Source organism: Drosophila suzukii, chromosome 3, assembly GCF_043229965.1.
Source record: "Drosophila suzukii chromosome 3, CBGP_Dsuzu_IsoJpt1.0, whole genome shotgun sequence".
In the NCBI taxonomy this organism is placed as follows: domain Eukaryota; kingdom Metazoa; phylum Arthropoda; class Insecta; order Diptera; family Drosophilidae; genus Drosophila; species Drosophila suzukii.
In genome coordinates, this window is record NC_092082.1 from 5,113,991 (window position 1) to 5,129,609 (window position 15,619).

General features: G+C 42.4%; 3 protein-coding genes across 3 annotated transcripts in view; 1 reads left to right on the plus strand and 2 right to left on the minus strand.

Moving 5' to 3' along the window:
• Nucleotides 1-7,856, minus strand: part of sfl (N-deacetylase and N-sulfotransferase sfl) — a 60,401-nt gene extending 52,545 nt beyond the window's left edge. Inside the window, exon 1 of the mRNA XM_070997103.1 lies at nt 7,034-7,856. The gene's annotated coding sequence lies outside the window, so the exon portion shown is untranslated. The remainder of the gene's footprint in view (nt 1-7,033) is intronic.
• Nucleotides 7,857-8,698: 842 nt separating this feature from the next.
• Vps8 (vacuolar protein sorting 8) lies at nt 8,699-12,798 on the plus strand. The gene is made up of 4 exons (XM_036815164.3): nt 8,699-8,917; nt 8,986-10,293; nt 10,353-11,210; nt 11,273-12,798. The coding sequence occupies exons 1-4, from the start codon at nt 8,816-8,818 to the stop codon at nt 12,692-12,694; spliced, it is 3,690 nt and encodes a 1,229-aa protein (XP_036671059.2). The 5' UTR covers nt 8,699-8,815; the 3' UTR covers nt 12,695-12,798.
• On the minus strand, nt 12,793-15,325 carry Bulli (regulator of MON1-CCZ1 complex protein bulli). The gene is made up of 7 exons (XM_017079060.4): nt 15,151-15,325; nt 14,608-15,091; nt 14,148-14,540; nt 13,834-14,092; nt 13,374-13,773; nt 13,113-13,317; nt 12,793-13,056 (listed from the first exon to the last, which is right to left on the minus strand). Exons 1-7 carry the CDS (start codon nt 15,256-15,258, stop codon nt 12,977-12,979), a joined length of 1,929 nt encoding a protein of 642 aa, XP_016934549.2. The 5' UTR covers nt 15,259-15,325; the 3' UTR covers nt 12,793-12,976.
• Nucleotides 15,326-15,619: the final 294 nt, after the last annotated feature.

The following is a 15,619-nucleotide window of genomic DNA, read 5'->3' on the forward strand; positions in this document are numbered from 1 at the left end:
CTTAAGCGCCGGAACAAAGCAATCAGCAGAGAACCATGCGTGCGTGTGTGCCGTACAAGAACAACGCATAAACATAAAAAATATGCAAAAATAAAAGAAATAATAAATGGGCAAGAAAGAGGCAGCAGAGCCCGCAGCATTCATGAGCGGTAGCGGGATAAACTTTGGATGCCACGCCCCTATAAACAAAATGCCAGGCTTTACAGCTTGCGTTGCTTAAAATTTATATATTTTTTCTAGGAAGGGTGAAGTGTTTTTTGCCTAAGAATTTACAATGCACTCAAAAAAACCAAAGCGATTTTTTTTAAAGTAGATTATAAGTTCAATTTTTATTTTTTTAATTAAATGTAGGGGGATAATTTCATTTTACATTTAATTTAAAACATATTTTTGGAAAATACTAAAGAAATTTTTTGTTATCCATCTGAAAACCCAATATTTCACAGGTTGAATTGATGGAATGAAAACTTTATGGGTTATTAACTGATTGAAAAAATAGTTTGCATATTTAAATATAAATTTTTTTAAATATTTTCAGGTATTTTAAGACTTGGCTTCGAGTGTATTTGAGGCTAAACGAATCTCCTAATTTCTTGGGTTTTTATTTTATTCCTCTTTTCCTGGTTTAACGCGGTGTACAAATTGTTGTTTAACAACAACACAAAGGCACATGCACATCATACTTGGCGGAAAAGTAAAAAAAAGGGCACCGCCAAACAAAAAACGGAAAAGCGCAGCGCGAGAAAAGCCTTCGAGTTTGAAAAATGTGTGCGAAAAATGGCCAAAAGCAGCCGCATTGTGTGGCCAGCTGCGATGCGAGTGTGCGAGTGTGTGTAAGTGGAATTCCCAGCGTGTGTTGGCCAAATAACGACAACAACCAAAGCAACAACGGCAACAAACTGCAATCGCACACAACCTATATAAAAAAAAAAGTGGAATACTAGTAGCCCACAGCTGGCAAAGCCGTCGAAATGTTGCAAAACATTTGCAACGTTTAAAATTTTAAAATACAAACAGCGAGTGATAAAGGGTACAAAAAGCAGGAGTAAGGGAATCCGGGAGTGGCTGGTGCAAAGCTCTACCTAATGGAGAACAATAAGTAAAGAGGGTTTGCCACCGAAACTTCAACACCAGCTGCCCCAACAACTAGGAAACCCCACTGACAGAAACATTTACTGCACAAAATAGGGTTACTGGAAAAAAAACAAAAAAGGAAATGATAGCAGCAAAGCAGCTTACACTGAGCTGCAGCAAATGAGGCTGCTTCGGTTGCTCGGAAAATCTATTAGTTCATAAAGAGAATACTGGAAAATTCAGAAGGGGATTATAAGGAAAGGAAGTTTATGGGGTTTCAATCGGAAGAGGGCCAAATGAGATCTGATGAGGGTTATTACCTCTTTCATAACGAGGTACCAAAGACCTAAAGAAGTATATTTAAAGGATGTTTAAAGCTGAAGTTAGAAAGGTATAGTTGATATAATACGATTAAAATGGTGTATATATTAATATAGAGAGTTAATTTTCTATAACCATTAAAGGTAAATGTTCAAGTTGTTAAACGCAATTTTAGATACAAATTCCCTACTAATTATAGCACTCCACAATAAATTTCATTAGCCAAATCCCAAAAATGAAACCAATATTATCAAAATATCGCTGCTTCAACCCATGCCCACTGGTAGATATTACACTTCAAAGCCAGGCAGTCATCAATAAATGCCATTAGCACAAACCCAAAAATTAAAATATAAAATCGTTCAGGTTTCCCAATCACCGAAAGTTCTGTGAAATCCGTGGTGAAATAGCGAAGGCCAAAAGCCTGCCATAAATAGGTAGAAACAAACGGCACTGCTCTTTGCCAGGTTTTATTGGTATTCCTGCAACCAACTGTGGCAGCTGCAGTGGTGTGGCATCCATGGCAATAACAACAAACAAAGGCAATTATTAGCATAGTCATTAACACAGTTGGACCCACCACCAATCCGATCCGGACAAATCTCGCAGAGCAGAACCTGCTAATTAGCAGAGGCCACAACAAAAAAAAAAACAGCACGAAAAATATCCAGGCATCGTTATGTTCGATGTGAAATCAATCCGGATGCGGGCTTAGAAATAACGCACATAGGACCCATGTACCCAGAACCTATATATATAATCCTTTCGTATATATAAGTATGTACTTTGGGGGCCCCTGGCAACTCGAAAGCCAACGCAGATGCAAATTCTGTTAGCCAACCGACTCCCTCTCGACCTTTTCAGGCGGCTTATTTGGCATTTTGCTTTCGTCCCGGCGGCAAATCATAATCATGGGGAAAAAACAAAAGCGGCTAAGGCAAAACAAGGACTCCCACAGACCATGCAGCAAATCATTTATTAAGAAGCCCCTTCATCTTCATCTCAGCCCCATTTGCCATAACCACTTGGCCTGGCTTTCTCTGGGGCTCCTTGATTGTCAGCGGGCCCGGAATAATGGCTAAGCCGAATGCACTGAGCATCCATCTGGGTCTGAAGCTGAAGCTGAATCTGAATCTGAATCCGTATCCGAATCTGACTCTGAATGCTGGGCGAGCATGAAAGAAATATGAACGGGGCCGCATGAATGGCTCTACGGATGGAAGCCGGAGGAAACTGGAGGAAACTGGGACACTCAATGCATCATCATCCTAAGCCGCATCAAACGAGATTTGTCAGACGGGCGTAAGCAGCAGAAAGGCGTGAGCTGAAACTTAGACATAATAGATTGCCGTGAAGAATGGGCCAGATTAAGTCCTAGATCGGCTTACTCGGGAGTGGTTCCATTCTACCAGGCATAGCATTAAATAGAAAACCAGTACTTACAGTTCTTCATCAAATTGTATCTATTGGTTACTCTATTAAAAATCTAAGTATGTTTTGATCTCTTTTGATCTGATTAATGAAAACAAATGTGACAAATATATAACAACATCTGCCTGGGAAAAATGATCCAGAAAATCGGATTTACTTGGGAACAGAAAGTAGCTTGGAACTAAATAATAAATACAAGTTAAGAAACTGCATTTACATTACTCATTACTCAAAATCCTAGAAGAGATGGTGTTTATACCCACAAACTGCTTCATCAATTTCAAAATCCAATATGCAAAGTCACTTCATTTATAAATAAATTAACTATTGATTTTATAAATAACATTTGTTAAATATAAAATCGTTTATAATTGGAAGACACAGGTAGAACTTAACTAACCGAATTAATCAAAGTTTCCTCTCAAAATACTTGTTTTCCAAGAATGTGGAATCTTCATTTCAACTTCACAAACGGCTGTCAAATTCCTCACGCAAGTTTAATTAACTAAAATTATTGATAATAATCACTAGCTCGAGAAGACATTGCCACAAAAGCTGTTCTTCCGGTTCAACAAACAAAAACCAACTAATCACCAAAGTCTAATTGTAAACGTATTTCACCAAAGAGTCACTCGAAGCACTCGAGTTGCAGGCCAAGAATGCAGAATTGGACAACTGGTTTTATGGCAAAAGCCAAAATCAAACAGAAAGTATGAAGGATGGGTTGGATCGGATGGAAAGCACCTACTGTTATCAAGTGGCAGGACGATGTTGCAGCAAGCACACAATATGTTGCCAGCTGTACAATGGGCCACTTAAACGACAACAATAAAAAATTATTAGAATGCCAAAGGCAGCCGAAGCAAAGGCAATGGCAAAGGACTCGGCTAAGGACTCGGCCGGGGACTCAGTCCGGCACTTCATAAATCTAGCAAAGGCATATGAAATACGAGTATCCTGTGCTGAGAGCAGAGCCAATCATGTTGCATACAACCAGGGGATGCAGCACAGGAGCACACGGCAAAAAAAATGAAATTTAAGAAGGGGTATAATATTATATTGCACTTTATTTGATTGACATTGTTAGGATTTTTATGTTATTGATATATTATAGCGAAAAAAGATCACCTATTCTAAAACAAAATAGTTTTAATGATTAAAAAGCGATAAAATAACGCTTAAATAATTTTATAATTTCTTTAAATATAGTTCTCTATTTAAAAAGTATTTCTTTTATATCACAACATTTTAACTTAATATTATTCTACTAGCATCATTCAACTTCATAATTTTTTCCAGTGAATAAAAGTACGCAGACAACCTTGTTACTACTTTTTCTGCATGTCCTGACCGCCCAGGACACACAAACCCACAAACTCACTCACATTTGGCTTGTGATTTATTAACAAGCTATCGTTTATCATGTGGGCAACAAAGGGTTAATGCCTGAAGGGCCTGCTGAGTTATGCACCAGCAGCAGCTGCAATTGCCAATTTGCTGGATGGGGGGCTATAGGCTATATACAATATATACCATACTTATATCGGAAAAGGACGGGGCGGTGCTGCACCCGAAAATATCTGAGAGGCATCAAGATAAACAATCGCCTCAAGATAAACAAAGGAGGAAAGTCACGAAAAGTATGCGCAAGACAAACAAAAAGCCATCGGGGGGAAAAATAAAAAAGACAAAAAACCATAAAAGCCGCAAGAAGAATTCCCCACCGATAATTTATGTGCGCCGCCAAGTTTATAAAAATTAAGATATTTCCCATTAAACTTTTCATAGCTGGAGAAACGGAACACCATAACTTATCTTGAAAATATTTGTTTTGAGCGCCGCGCGCTCTCTAGTATTTTTCGTCTTTTGATTTCTATTTTTTTTGGGAAAAATCCGAACGTGTTGAAGCGTTAAATTTCCATGTGGGCGGCCGGCGAGAGAATGGCCAAGAAAATAAGAGAAATAGGTGGAACGAGAAGCAAACAAGTTGCAAAGCTGGCAAAGGAGTCTACGTGGGTGCCGGGGCCAAGATAAAATGTTGACCAATAAATTTTGTGACCATGAACGACAAACACACGGAGCGAGAGGAAAATAAAAGGCCAGCCGGGCAAAGGAATCCAGAATCCAAAGCGCACGGTCAACAATAATAAACAGAACCGATTAGGGGCGTGAGGAAGCCCGACAAATGTGGAATGCTCTCTCAAGAAATCTTATTTGGGTCTCGACCAGGCCAAGAACCCAATCAAGTTGTTCACCAAATTCCCATAGAATATCAATTGAATCCGGAGTAGAACATTTCAATTCAGACATTATTAATAAATAGTTTCTTGTCGTAACATTTGGGGATATAATATTGATAAGGCAAAATAATACGGCAAATAAGCTTATCAGTACATTTGGATGAAAAAAATTTTAATTGGGCAATAAATCTTTGCGCTCAATGGCACCCAAATATGAAACCTTAAATAACAATTATAATACATAAAGTTTTTTAATTGTCCCTGCCAAATTTCAAAAAAGCGGAAAATACTGAAATGTCAGGAAAAAATATTTCAATAAAGTTCACCAAAAGTTTGAGTTTTTCAAATAAAATGTCAATGACCGTTCTAATACATTTTAATTTAATTAAAGAGCTTTGCACTTGTACTTCAGACAGCCAAATTAAATAATTAAAAGAAAGATCTGCCCAAGATCCATTGTTTTCAATTAATAACAAGCAAAGCGAATAATCTTTTTCTTGAATAAGAAAGTGTACATATAAAAATGTATTTTTGAGTTAAGTGATCCATTAAACTTGACCCATTGAAATGGGATGTGGAAATATAATTGTTTTCATTTTAGATTGGTTTAATCTTTTTTTTATAATCATGAAATGATTTCAGATAAACCAAAAGAAAAATATCAAGAATAATTTAAACAGCTTCGGGATAATTAGAAATGATAATCTATTTTGCATCTATTGTATAATATGGGAACCTTGTAAGCCAGAGGACTAGGTAGCTTCTTCTTTATAGTAACTATATGACAAATGTGAAAAAACGAGCTCATTTTTAAGATCAAACATAATTCCTTTTGAGATATGACCCCCGTTAGAGACTTAGAAATATAAAATAGTCATGGATGGTTTTCAGATTCAAGAACTCTACACATAAACCTTTCCATTTGACAGCTCAAAAATATTCTAATTAATTTTGGGATCCACTTTGGGATTTTCTTTAAACTCAAAGAATATATTAACCTTACTGCCGGATTCCCAATATATGTAAATTCGAAACCTTCCAGGTCAGAAATAAAGGTAACTCCTTCTTTTTAAAAAAATGTGGAAAAACGTATTATATTTCTATATATGAATTGATTTTTGTGTCAAGAATGAGTTAATCTTTCTACTTGACTCCTCTTCAAATGTTCTTAAAATTTATGAAATCTTTATACTTATACTATATGAATACAAATGGGAAATTGTGATAGTATAGTGGAATAGATTAACCTTTCTTTAGGATTGTACATAAAAATGAAGAACCTTTTAAACCCAAAATCCAGGTAACTCCTGCTTTGTAGTTAGTGTATGACAAATGTGGAAACACTAAGATCAGACCTCTGTTAGAGCTAGAAAAATAATATAGTGTTGATAGTTATGTTCTAATAGTATAGTGGACTTTGTCGAAACTCAAAGAATATATTAGCCTTTCTTAGGGTTTTTCAATATAAATTCAGAACCTTCTAGACCTTAAATCCAGGTAACTCCTTCTTTATGGTTAGTGTATGACAAATGTGGAAAAACTAGCGCGACGGGCGACTTGGAGACTGGCGACTGGAGACGGGCGACCGACAAACAATGTCCAGCGATTTCCGATCGACAAGTTGGGGCCAAGAGCGTGATGAACGGGGTGGGGATACAACAACGAATGAGCGGAGGAGGGGCAGAGAAAGAGGAGCCGCAGCGTGTGCAAGAATGCTCCGCGAGTGTCATTAACGTGCCGCTCAACTCGTTTTCCTTATCTCGAAAAAACGTAAACGAAGCTGCATAAAGAGCTTTGTTTACGTACGAATGAGAGTGTGTGTGTGTGTGGGAAAATTACCTGCAAAGGTGCCGCCTGTGCGCCTAATTGATAAGTTTCATATTCATATTTGTCTAGCTAAGTAATTAACTATGGTAATTTGGAAAATTGGGCATATTTTGACTGCTCCTTCTTCTTCTCTCGCTTACCTGTCGCATCAATGACGCACGCTGCCGACGTCGACTGCGGCTGCGACGCTGGCAGAGGAGTTTACGTACTCTCTCTCTCTCGCACACAAACGTGTTGCGCTCACCAACACCAGGGAGAAATTGCACAGCTGAGCCAGGAAAATGCAACGAATACGGTGCACAAAACAGAGAGGCGAGAACTATACTGTTATGTCAATTTGTTGCTGCTTGAGTTGTTCGCTCTCACTCTTGATTTTTCCTTTTGTTGTTACTTTTTTTTGGCACGTGAATCGACTATCGCATTTTTCAAATTCTTGCACTCATTCGTTTTTGTGCATTTGTTTACGTCACTCGCACTCACACGCACACCCACCCACACACACACGCGCGCGAGTGAATGAAAGGCGCGTAAAGAAGAGAGTGGAAATGCCAGAAGGAGAGAGCGATTAATTTGGCAAGCCGCCGAACGCTCGAATAAACAAATAAATTATTTATATTTCTCGCCCCAAACACTGCGCCCATGTGAATTAAATATGCCTTACAGTCTGCCAGTGCCCATTTTGCACGAGCGATTTTCTAGGCATGACAACAAACAATACAAAAATCGAAATTTCCACTCGCGAACTCTGGCTCCTCAAATTTCGCAGATAACCAAAGGTGATTAATAATCTATGGCGCGGCGCACTGTTGTTGCTCATCCGCGATCATCCGAATTGCTTTGAACACATTTTATTGCATTTTAATTAAGCTCTTGGCCTCGCAATTCCAATAAAATCGAATAAAATCGTCCGGAGCAGCAGCAGCTCGAACCGAACCCGTCGAATTTCAAATTACGAATGAAAGTTGAAAACAAACTGGCCGACAAAACGTAAGGGTCGGCAAAGGGAGACAGCCTCAGCGTAAGTGTCGTGAACGTAAGTGTCATCAAAACGTAAGCCAACGTAAGTGTCAGTGAAAAAGGGAGATAGCCTCAGCGTAAGTGTCAGTGAAAAAGGGAGATGCAAGATGAGAATTTCGATGAAAACAAACTGGCCAACAAAACGTAAGGGTCGGCAAAACGTAAGTGTCGTAACGTAAGAGATGGAAGATGCGAACGTAGTGGCGGTGTGACCGCGGGGATGCCAAGACAAAATACCGTCCGGCTCTGAGAAAAATACTTCTTATACTACTTTTATTCAGGTAAATATACCAAAAAGAATATATTAATACTATCGATAGTTAAAGCCAGTTCTTGCGCTCTGTAAACTCAAATGTTAACAGAACTGCTCAACTGCTGATGTCAATCTAATTTATAACCAAAAATTAATAAGATTAGTTTTAATAAATGTAAATATACACAGAATTTTGTATATATATTTACAGTTTAAGCGTTGTATCCATATTCATGTTAAAAGAGCGAAACTAATGTATTTGGTTAAGCATAAATTAGTTCCTTTTAGTTATTTGTATAGCATAAATTAGCAAAAAAAACAATTGTTAATATGAAAATTAGTCAGGAATAAGCTTTAAGTTTGGCACTACATATTTCAAAAAGTATGTATAAATGTACATCTTAAATTGGGCTTCTTTGTATAAAAAATTTGCATTTCCATTATTATTTTATAGTCCGGTACTATAATAACTGCAATTTAAAATGTAATGTTATCTAAAAACATCGATAGGAAACCCCGATAAGAACCGAAGATTCCGGCTTGCGAGCGAGTGGACATTCCTCTGATGGGCGTAAAAAACTCATTGATAAAAACAAAATCGCTTAAAATTTAAGTTCGGGGGAGGGATCTGGACCAGGAAAGAACCGGGAGCATGTCGGAGCTGAAGGCCCCGTCGCTGCAATCTCTGCTAGAATCGGAGCGCGGTTCCACGGACAGCTTGCTGGCCGAATCTCTGCAGCTGGATTTCGAGGATGTGAGTTGGGATTGCCCCCGTAAGATATTAACCCAATTAACGATTTCTCTTGATTTAACCCATTAAAGCTGGATGACGCCGAGTTTGCCATACCGCCCACCGATGTGCTGCCCACTTTGGAGGCGGTGCTCAGTGAATTCGAGGCGGATTCGGATGTGGCCTCCGAATTGGGCATGCCGGTGCCCCATGCCACGCCCACGCCCTCCATAGGCGAGGATTCCACGATAAGGACGGATGGCAGAGGCGGCGGAGGTTCCATTATGAGATATACACTACTACATGGCATCTCCGCCCAACTTTCCTCTGCCGCGGAACGTGTGAATGCCGGAGCAGCCAGTTCCTGTGCCGTGGCCGCTTTCATAGCCGTTGGAACTTCCCATGGACACATCCTGAACTTCGACGTCACCCAAACGCTTAAGTGGGCCCACCAAGACAAACATGGCCAGGGTGCGGTGGCCAGCATGGCCTTTAATGCAGACTCCACCCGGCTTTTGACCGGTTACTCCAGAGGATTGGTTGCCATGATGGACACTCATACAGGAGATGTCCTGCGAGAGCTGTTCGATGTGATAACCCCCAATACAGGCGTCCTACACGTCAAATGGACCTCCAGATCTTCTCTAGCCCTGTGTGCAGATGCTGGAGGTTCAGTGTGGTCGCTTAGTTTCACCCGGAAACTGGGCATCCGGGGCTGCCAGTCTAGATGCCTGTTTTCCGGCGCTCGCGGGGAAGTCTGCGCCGTGGAACCCCTGATAATGGATGCCCAGGGTCGCCATGAACTGGACCAGTACTGCATTGTAGCCTTGGCCACGTTGTCCAAGTATTTTATAGTCACCGTACGACCAAGATTAAGGGTCATCAAGTACCATGTGCTTCAGGGACCTCCAGATTGCCTGCCTCTTCTCGCCTGGCATTTGGTCCTCATTCAAGCGGCTGATACATCCCGTTCCGTGGATCCCGTAATTGTTGTGGGCCGCGGAAACCAATTGTTCTTTCACCAACTCTTCGTCTCGAATGGAAGGATCACTCTCTTGTATCTACGCCATGTCCAGCTGCAAGGAAGCCTGCTATCTGCCCACTGGTTGGGACCAAAGTGCGTTGCCTCGCTGGACACGGCGGAGATCCTTCACCTGGTGGACGTGCGATCCAGTAAGGAACTCGAATGCATGGATATGGCCAACGCAGGATTGGTTTACGGATCGGCGCAGTTCAAGGGGCTGGCCACCGGTGGAAATGTGTCGCCTGCCTTCGCTTTAGCTGGCTCAAATGCGTGTTATAACTCGGTGGTTTCACGAGGAACGCAACTGTATGTTCTGGGAGCCAGATCGCTGCATATTATTGGAGTTAGGACTTGGTCGGAGAGGATTAGCTACCTGGTGAGATCATAATTAGGGATTTTAAAAACATATTAAGACATTAAATCTTTCCCGTACAGGTAAAACACCATCGCTGGCAAGAAGCCTGCCAACTAGCCTTGGATGGCTACCTTGCCTCCGTGGATCGACCCAGGAAACGTGCCCAAGCCAAAGAGCGTATCATCATGCTCTTCAAAGAGTACATCGCAAATTCCGCCCGGGCACCCGACTATTGTCTCGGTGCCATTGTCAACTGCTTAATAACCGTCGGTGAACTCGACCTCCTCTGGACGCAGCTGTGGGAAAAGTTGCACAACAGCAGCACTGAGCTTTTCCTACAGCATATTTCCGAACACATAGAAAAGGAAACGATTCATAGTGTTAATCCCGTGATCTCCCAAGCTTTGGTGGATTACTGGCTGGAGCACTCGCCTGCCAAACTGGAGCAGCTCATCCTGAAGCTGGATTGGATGTGCCTGGACCTAAACCAGGTACTGAAGGCTGTGAAGAAGCATCGTTTGTATAGAGCCCAGATCTACCTCAACACCCAAGCTTTGAATGATTACACGGCGGCGCTGACGGAGCTGCTGCCCTTGGTGACTCCCGAGGAAACGGATTTGGGCAATTGCCTGCTGGTCTACGTGTCCAGTTGTCTGGCAGGCAGGGGTTATCCCAGCGGGGAAATTCCCGTGGAGCTGGTGCATCAAGTCAAGCACGATGTCCTGCGTTGCCTGACCTCGCAGCAATCCAAGGAGAATGCCGGAGATGAGATGCCCTATCCGTACCTTAGAGCTCTCCTCAAGTTCGACACGCGGGAAACGCTAAACGTGATATCGCTGGCGTTCCAGGAACGAGAATTTAGCCACGAGCTGGGACTCTCGCATCGCAAAAGAATTATCAATCTGCTGTTGGAGATAATGTCGCCCGAGAATGCAACGGTGAGTTCAATTACTAACAATGTCTGATCACTGATAATAACAAATTTATTCTCCTTTTGCAGTGGGCGGAGATTGGTTGCCTGCTGAACTTTATTGCCCAGCAGATTTCAATGCAGTGCCTGCCGCGGGACAGGCAGCTTTTGGAACGAGTCCTGAGTCACTTGGCGCAGGAGGAGATTGCCAACGAGAGCAGTCGGCAACATTCCGAGCGGGAGAACGCCTGGCATGAGCTGCTCTCCTCCAACTGCCTGGCAGAGATCAGCAGCGATGAGGAGCAGCTACAATTGGCAGAGCGGGCCAGGTGCTATTGTGTGGTGGAATACCTGCTGGAGAAGCTTGAGCGATACGATACCATCCTGGATTGCTACATCCGAAATGAAGCCAGGCATGAGACCATGTTTGCCTATATGGAGCGCCATGTGGCTACTCCAGAGAGATACATTTACCGGCAGTTGAGAAGGCATCTTAAAGAGCTGCTAAAGATTAATGCCAAGGAAACTACTCGCATTTTGGCCTTGCACTATCCCGAAAAGATTAATGAGCTTTTAGATCTGCTGAGAAGGGAGGAGGCTTTATTGTATGTGTTCCTCAAGTGCCTCAATGATCGTAGAAGTGAACTAGAAGCCAGTCAATTGGAGTTGCTATTCGAGCTGTATTGTAAAATGGAATCTGCTGCTGTTGTCCAAGAATTCCTTGTATGCAATTCGGGCTATCGCTTGGATAAGGCCATTGCCATAGCTGAAAGCCATCACCTAAACCGATCTGTGATTTATCTGTATGAAATGCAGGAGAGCTATGCGAAAGCCTTCGACTTGTCCATGGATCTGCTGAAATCGGCCGCTGGCGAAGAGGCTGCCAAGGAGGCGCAGGAAATCTGTGCTCTCCTGGGTCGGTCTGTGACTACGCTGCCAACTCAGGAACTGGAGCGCTGTTGGTTTGTTCTATTGCAATATATTCTGCCCCTCCAGGAGCTGCAGTCCATTACCAAATCTTTGCTGCACGAGGCCTCGCAGCATATCGATCTGCACAACTTGGTGCAATTGATTATGAACACCCACAATGTGTCGAGTAGCTTTGGTGATATTAAGGATCTACTGATGGGCATGCTGGATAGTTCGCGGCATCAAACGGAGGGTTTGCGACATTCCGCTGGTATGTTGTGCCAAAGTCTTCACCTCCAGTTTGCGGAGCGTTTCCGACACGCGCGTCGTGGCCTCTGGGTGACCACCACCAAGTGCTCTATGTGCCGCCAGCGGCTGTACGATCACAGCCAGGTGCTAATCTTGGGCGGATGTGGTCATGGCCTGCACGAGGAGTGCATGGAGGAGGCGGAGACGCAGTTTGAAGAGTGTCCACGGTGCTTTACAACTATTCCGGATCAAAGTCTTGTTTTGCCGCGGCCAAGCAGAAATCTAATCAGCATTTCCTCGTCCCTGGAAATGGGGGCGTTGCAGCTAAAGGCACCGCCAAGGCGATTCACTTAGCTTGCTTCTTATTTGTTTGTATATTCCAATTATTCCTCTATGTATTTATTGTACAACTCTATGTATCGTATGTGTAAGTAAAGAAATTGCATGATAAATCCGTATTTTCATGGGAAGGCTTCCATTATTGGTTGAGTCATTAGTTTATTTTTGTATAAAATAATTAATGAATTCAAAAGCTATAATTTACATAGAAATATAGATAATACAAAAGTATATGCATACTTTTCAAGCACACTTTTAACTACAATAATCACAAATTACAAATTTCTCCCCTTGTCCCTAACTTATTGGAGTTCTGGCAGGATTATCCGCAGGAAAAGTGTTGTTATAATGCTGTATAAACTCTGTGCATTGTTCAGCTGAAAAAAATATGTTAAAAATGTTGCATGATTCAATTTAAAAATGCCTTGCTTACCCTTGGGAAAAGATAAGGTCTCATACAGTTTCATGTTTCTCATTTGGAAGAATCTGAAAACGCTGTGAAAGATGAGATCATCTTTTGTCTTGTGAGCCGCCTCCAGAAACTTGCGAGCTGGCACTTTATCCAGACCCAGCGAGTTTTTAGCCAGTCGCAGGGCATCAATTATTTTGCCCTGACCCAGCATAACTTCAATAATGATCTGGAAAACATTCAAAGTATAAGTAAGACAGAAGATAATAATTTATAAGTACCAACCTCATGAGCCTGAATCCTGCCCAGCATATCGATGGCCACCTGGGATATGGCCGTATCCACATCCGAATGGGCTAGCAAAAAGCAGGCCACCGACTTGGATTCCAGCAGCATGGAATAGCTGACCAAGCGTCGCAAAGTGTCAAAGCTACGATTGTTGATCAGCTCGCTGATGATCATCTTGCTCAGCTCCTCTTGGGCGGCAATGTTAAACTTGTTTAGGGATTGCAAGTATAGCATAAGGATTGATTCCGTGTACGGCCGACGAGCAATCCGCTGAAAGATCTGTACCATATCGATTTGCTCGATAAGCACAATGGGCGGTGTGCTTTGTTTCAAGGTGGAAGTCTTTACATTTGAGGGCTGAGCGGTTTGATTTTGCAATTCCAACTGAACCCAGGAGCTGAAATATAAATATATGTGTTTAAAGAGTAGGTATGTTATTAAGTGACCGGAATCTTACGCATATATCTTGTTAATCCTGCTGAAGATGGTCTCTAGCACTGGCAACAGCGTTCCCTTATACTGATCATCAACCAACTGGCCTACAACCTTTAAAAGCATTTGTTTGCCACTGCTGCGCTGCAGCAAAAACTCCGTAAGTCGAATGCGATCGGCAATAAGTTGGCACAAAGGTTCTATGCAGAGATTCAAGAACCACATGCAGCCCAACTTGGCGTCTATTACAATATTTGGCTGGAACAGTACCCAGTGGGTGGAATCTGCAAGGGATTAATGATCAAATCAAGAACTTAGGTGGCTTCTTATAATACCCACACAACTCGCACTGCAAGATTTGTCCATCGGGCGATAGCGAAGGTAGCTTCAGGCCAAAAGGTTTAATGGAGCGTCCTGGGGTTACGGGCGTATGATAGGTTATTTCATTGATCACCTCGCCGGGGAGGGAAATGTCGAATAGCAGCGACGTGCCCGAAGCCTGGTGGTGCACCACAATCAGATTATCCACCGTGTTGATGGCGAAACGACCCACCAGACTCAAGCGAAGGACATGGCACTTGCGCGGCGCCAAACCAGGTCCGTTGAGTAGGTGCACCTCCACTTCCATCTGCCCAGTGCTGCTATTTGACTGCAGAATAAGCACGGCCAGCACACCGTACACTTGGCCCAAGGTCACCTTGCTCTCCTGGACATCACGACTCGGACTGCCCACTGAAAGGTAAGATTTGGGGAGTGTTATATGTAAAGAAGATCAAAGAAAAGTATATGAACCACTCACAGTCCACTTTGGGAAGCTTGGTGATGACCTTCTGCTTGACCAGGACTGGAATCAGGGAGTTTCCCTCGGTGGTGCAGAGCAGAGCCACATTGGCATCGCAGCACCAGGCGAACCACTTGATCCCAATGCTTAGGGACTTCACAGAGCGCACCTGTCGCTTTTCCGGAACTACGGTGTAGACCTCAACACCTGTGTTGGAAATCAAGGCCACCTCTCGATTGTGGACCCAGACGAAGCCATGGATCATGGTCTTCACCTGGTGGGTGATAATCTCCTGCAGCTGAGGTTGATCACCCTGAAAACATATGAACTCCACGGCATTTTCCTTTCGCTGAACGGCCAAGACTTGATTGTCCGGCGAGAATTTAATGGAACGTATAGCTCCGCCGCGGTCATTCATGCAGAAGGAGATCACGGTGTCCTCGGTGGCTCCGGGTCCCTTTACCACCACACCCGTGGCTCCTCCGGAGCGAACAGCAAATATCTGAAAGATATTACTTTTAGCACCTCCTAATTCGATTTGGTAAGTTGTTTTTCCTGTACCTGCTTGTTGGAGTCATCGAAAAACACATTTGTTAGCTGGCTAACAGCATCGAAACGTATGGGATTGGGGGATAGCTCAATATAGTGAATTCCATTCGAATTATCCATTGTTTTGCGAAAAAATAACAAACAACAAACTGCGGCAACACAACTTTTTATACACCCCCCATTAGAGATGGGATTTTTTAAAGGGTGCTAGGGATGGGCAACGGGTGAGTCGCGCCGTGGATGAGTCACTGATAAAAATAATGGCTAAATATTATTTTATAATTTTCCATTTTATAAAATAAAGAGAGAAAAAGATATTTTTCTATCAATTACGGAAAGAATATTTCAATTAATTTGTTATTATTATTATTTTTCTGGTTTTTAACTTGTACAAGAATTTTGTTACATTTTTTGTCACTCCTAAGTCACGTTTTCCTTTTACCCATCGCTATCAACGATAGTTGCCAGCCCTATCAGCTGT